This window comes from Brassica oleracea, chromosome C3 (assembly GCF_000695525.1).
Source record: "Brassica oleracea var. oleracea cultivar TO1000 chromosome C3, BOL, whole genome shotgun sequence".
NCBI lineage: Eukaryota > Viridiplantae > Streptophyta > Magnoliopsida > Brassicales > Brassicaceae > Brassica > Brassica oleracea.
In genome coordinates, this window is record NC_027750.1 from 54429583 (window position 1) to 54435040 (window position 5458).

Below are 5458 nucleotides of genomic sequence, written 5' to 3' on the forward strand. Positions count from 1 at the left end.
GCAAATTAACTGAGCTTTTGAAATAAAATCATTAGGGTTTATTTCTCCGTTGTAACATGATCAGTTCGCAACATAATCTATTTAACAATGCCATATAATTCAATAACAGTCATAAATAGTACTTTTTCCTCCGTTCCCGAAAGTAATATGTTTTAGTTTTTTTACTCGTTCCACGAATATAGAATTTCTATATTGTTAAAGTATTTTTTATACTTTTGAGAAACATTAAATGAAAATATTTGAATTGATTAAATTTCATTGGTGAAAAATTATCGGAAAGTGTATAATAAAACAAAAGAAAAATTAAATTATAAATATTTATTGAATTCTTAATAAGCGTGAACACTTTAGAAAATCTTACTTTCGGGAAGAGGGAGTATAATAGATGTTCACAAAAATTATATACGTTATGTATTAATGAATAATTTATAAGTTACCGGCAGATCCCAAGATTATAGAGAGCAAGAAGGTGAATACTCTCTCTAGAAAACCCTAGCCGCCAGGGGCTTCCTCCCTTGGCCTTCTCCTCCTCTGCCATGGATTCCTGTCAGTTGACGGAGCCTGACCCTCCAGAACCTCCCGATCCACCCTCACCTCCCGTTAAAACCTCTAACAGATCCTTCTCTTCCGTCAAAGCTCTCATCCTCTGCAAATCCCATATCATCAATGGAGTTTCATTCTTGGACAGATCTGTCTTTTCCAAGAGACTTTCCATCTCAGCATTCTATCTCCTGTTACTGACCTCTGTTTCAGAATCATTCATGAATTCAGATTTGAATATGAAGGTTTCTCAGATCTCAGTGTATTCTGCCTCTGGAGTTCTTTGGCTTTCCATTTCCTCTCTGATTTTGGTCCTAAGAAGCTCTTCTACTTCGGTCTCGGTGGCTGGTTTGTTAGTGCTTGGTTTGGGTTCCTTCAATGGCTTTATTACTGCGGAATGCAGTCTCTTTTTAATGGTTTCGTTGTCTCCCGTCGCAGTCTCTGTATGTTTTACCTCACAGCTTGTCAATCTGCTTGTAGCTTCATGCACGGGTTGTTCGGCCCTCATCACCACCTCATGATTCATTCATCTCCCAACAATCCAGGTTGTATCTTTGAGATTTTCAAACTTATTCACTGGTGTTGTGTTGATTGTTGTGGAGTGGTCTCCTGGTCTGTCCCTAATCTTGATGCGGCCATTTACTGCAGTATGCAGTCTCTTTACTGTTTTATGCAGTTCTGTCTGTGTTATATTGAAGCACTTTTGTATTCTGTTGTGGCAGCTTGATGGAGTTATGTCTGACGTTTCAATTCCTTGGGTCTTGTTTGTCGACATTTACTACCCCCTTTCCTCCTCTATGGAGTGTGTCCCCCTCCCAATTTCATCATCTACTTTAAGTAGTTCTGTTTCAGGAAGTAAAACGTTTAAGATTAGAGATACCTCAGATATTGAAGTTCTAATCAAAGGCTCATCAATATGGTGTTCAATCGCCTATGTGTGTGTACTTGCTGCTGTTTCAATCTCATGAATTATATCACTGCATGTGGTCTTTAATTCTCAAGGCTTACTTTCACTTTGCAGCTTGGTTGTTGAGACTAGAGACCCTCTCCCGACCATTAGTTGGTTAAGTGTTTTGTATGCTTCTATCCTTTTTTGCTTCATTGTAATTGTTGTTTGTTTGGTCAAGAAGACTTTGTTAGCATGTTTTGTATACATTTTTTCTTTAAATGGAGAGTAAAAATCTATAAAATTGAGGTTTGTCCAAAAAAAAAAAAAGAGTACTTTATAAGTTACCATATAAAATGTTTGGAGCGGCGTTGTCGTTCAGAAGATTTAGTTAAATCAGTAGCACTGTGGCAGACCTGTACTGACTCTGATTGACACTTGGGTGGAGGTCTCCACCGATTTCCAAATAAATATTCGTATTATTCAACTATTGAGTGAAATGAAAACAAAGAAAATATGGAGCAAGTAAAGTCATTCAAAGGAAAACAGTAGATAGAAACAAGACTGCTTGTTTTGCTTGATTTGTGAAATTACTAAACCCCACCGACACAAACACACATCTTCTCTCTTTTGTTTTGTCACTTCCCTTCGTCTTTCGATATGATCAATCCCATCACCTCACACACTCATCAATTTTCTTTATGAATAATAGGCTTTGTCCAAACGTCATTCTAATTTCTACATGTTTTATGCATATATTCCAAATGCTAAATTGGACTGTAACGAAAGACATGCTATAACTTGTAGCATATAAATAGAAAATGATCATTGACTACATAGATACAATAACTATATGATGCTGATTTTACGTTTTATCAAAGTTGGTGATGGGTCATAGCCAAATAAAATATTAGTTTTGGATTCTCAAAATTTTAAGCGTTAATACATATAGCCATTGATCTACCAATTTTTCAAACAAATTATTCAATTTTTATCAAATTTTTTATAGTCTCTACACTTTTTAAACTGGTTCTGCATTTTATATATGTTTCAATTTATACTATATATATATATATATATATATGATATCATTTGATTAAATTGTTTAAATTAGGTTTTCTGATACTGCTAAACAAGCCAAAAATATACTCATTTGTTTTACCAAAAATCTTATTTTGATACTTTGTTATACAAACAGTGTTGTATAGAATTCTAATGCAATTTTTACTTAATTTAAATTTACTGTTAATTTTTCATTAAATTTTATAAATAATTTTATTTATGTTAAATAATATTAGTTAATAAGTATGATTAGTAAGGATACAAATACATTTTAATCATTTTCATCTCTCTAAAATATAAAAAGTGACATTCTTTTCGAAACAAATAAAATATTATATAGATTTTGTTCTGTTTTTCTTGATTCTTAGACTTTTTCGTTTTGGAAAATATAAAGATGTTATTGTAATGAAACCGAGGAATTTAATGTTTATTATATAAAAATTTGATTTTTTTTCTTTTTAGAAAATATAAAGATGTTATTGTATTGAAACCGAAGAATTTAATGTTTATTATATAAAAGGCATGGTAGTTAGGATATCTTCATTGTAATCCCAAAATATCTCTAAAAATAGTAATAAAATTATGAAAAGAGAAAATACGAAAACATGTTTTTTTTATAACCGAGTGTCCTGGTTCCACTGAGGTGGTCCAGACTAAATTAAGAACATGTTTTCACAAGAGAGAACAAAAATAAAAATTAAGCTATCTAAATAGTCCAAAATTAATGTTTATTATACAAAAAGTTGATTTTTTTTCTTTTTAGAAAATATAAAGATGCTATTGTATTGAAACCGAAGAATTTAATGTTTATTATATAAAAGGCATGGTAGTTAGGATATCTTCATTGTAGTCTCAAAATATCTCTAAAAATAGTAATAAAATTATGAAAAGAGAAAATATGAGAACATGTTTTCACAAGAGAGATCAAAAATAAAAATTAAGCTATTTAAATAGTCCAGATGTTAAAATATAAATATATTATTAAATCATTCTTAAATATGCATATAATAATCGTTAAAATTAGATTCAAGAACTCGCTCTTACAAATAAATATAAGGAAACTCTGTATGCAAAAAAAATATATATATATATATAAGGAAACTCTGAACTCTACACAAACAAGTACCAGGGACACAGAAAATTACCAGTATTCACTAAATACAACCCGAAAATCAATGTGATGACATAATCGTTATTACAGCAGAGCGGCTGATTATTTGTTCATCATCTGTGGATGATGGTTATTCATTTTTCGCATCATATATCGATGTATGTACCCAAACGTATTTATGACTGTTTATCAAACCAACAATCTTTTGCTTTTTATTAAATAAGCCAACATTATTTCCAAATATTAATGTTCAAAAATATTTCCAAATATAAATCTCATATGCATATGTATAATGTATTTTATATAATGCATACGTACGTGTGTGATGTAGCTTTCATCTATAAAATTGGTATTTGTCAGAATCGTCATGAAAATAGATCTCCGTGCGTTCTGTTCACAATGCGTGTTCTTCTAATACAATACTATATCACTTGTCGATATTTAATAGTTGTATAAATAAAAGCAAATCATTTTTTGGATAACGCAGAATTTTATTCATCTCTGTGTTTTTGTTAACCACTATATGTAAACATCATTAGAATCAAAATAACGCAGAATTATCAGAAACTAAAACATATATATGTACACAGAGATTTTTGAGTTTGTCCCAACAAAGAAAGAAAAAGAAAAATTGTACATAAAAGTGAATAAATTTCTTCAAGGGTTATAGATAGAGTTACCACATTTGCATTTCCAGCTCATGGGTTTATAATTAGTAGTGTCTTCTCCTCTGATGTAATCAAGATTAATAATCTCAGAGGATGAAAAAGAAGAAGGAGAGTGAAGCTTTGTTTGATGATTAGTAGGAACTTGAATTGCTTCACAGTGACCACACGAATGACATCTCACTCTCTCACATCTTGGTGGACTTGATCCTATTAAACCTCTCATCACCATCTTCTGATCATGATCTCCTCTCTGTCCAAAACTAGTGACATTTTAAAAATCAACATAATTGGAAGGAAAAAGAAACAGGAGGTTTAGGAAGTGTACCTTAATGAATTCACGCGAGTCTGGCTCTGGTCTACCTGAAAATGTCATTAGAAGTAATAGAATAATTAAGATTTTGGAATATTTGTTTTAAAATATGGAAATGTGACATTGACTCGTTTACCATTAGCCATTAGACTGAAATGGGTCGAAGTAAGAATCAGCAACATCAGTAGACAGCTTGACATTTTGCTGCACAACGCCATTTTCAGACACAAGATCGACAACGCCATTCTCTCTCTTTCTATCTCTTTGCTTATTGATGTGTAGAGGAAGATCTTTGTAAGTAGAAAAGAAATAGGAAAGTGACGACTACCCTTCAAAGGGAAAATAAAATTTCCTAAACTATACTACACGCACGGATATATATGCACGTAAGCGTTTTATATGACTTGACATGAGATATATAATCTTTTATATGGTTATTATTTTATACTTTTTTGTATCATCACATCATCATCAAGATATGTATAGAAAGACACGATTTGAAGAAGAAAAATACAAAATATACCGGGACCTCCATATTTTATATCTTTTTAAATAATATCCTGATGTATAATTTAACGAGAGTCAGATTCTGATGTGTATGTATAGTTTGATAGGTATGTCTACATGTGTCCAATAAAACAAGAATCAGGTGAAAAAGAAATTACGTAGGTACAAAAGAGCAGGATCAAAATTAATTTTGACGTTAAAAAACAGCTAAAACAGAAAAAAAATCATCCTTTTATGTGTTTTCTCTCTCTTCAAGTGCTTGCTCCGTACCGGCGAATCCGACCGGATCTGGTGGTCTCTTCATCCCCCATGCGCTTCTCTCTTTCTTTTCAGGTTTTTTTTACGGGTGGTGTCCTTCTGTCGCGTCTGGTGGA

General features: G+C 31.9%; 1 protein-coding gene across 1 annotated transcript; it reads right to left on the reverse strand.

The window, feature by feature from the left end:
- Positions 1-4140: 4140 nt before the first annotated feature.
- On the reverse strand, positions 4141-4932 carry LOC106333712 (EPIDERMAL PATTERNING FACTOR-like protein 2). The gene is made up of 3 exons (XM_013772133.1): positions 4714-4932; positions 4593-4627; positions 4141-4517 (listed from the first exon to the last, which is right to left on the reverse strand). The coding sequence occupies exons 1-3, from the start codon at positions 4820-4822 to the stop codon at positions 4257-4259; spliced, it is 405 nt and encodes a 134-aa protein (XP_013627587.1). The 5' UTR covers positions 4823-4932; the 3' UTR covers positions 4141-4256.
- Positions 4933-5458: the final 526 nt, after the last annotated feature.

Coding starts and splice junctions, on each gene's coding strand:
- LOC106333712 (XM_013772133.1), bottom strand. CDS start 4,822: ATGGCGTTGTCGATCTTGTGTCTGAAAATGGCGTTGTGCAGCAAAATG. Junction 4,628..4,713: donor TTTCAGTCTAATGGCTAATG/GTAAACGAGTCA, acceptor TGACATTTTCAG/GTAGACCAGAGCCAGACTCG. Junction 4,518..4,592: donor ACTCGCGTGAATTCATTAAG/GTACACTTCCTA, acceptor AGTTTTGGACAG/AGAGGAGATCATGATCAGAA.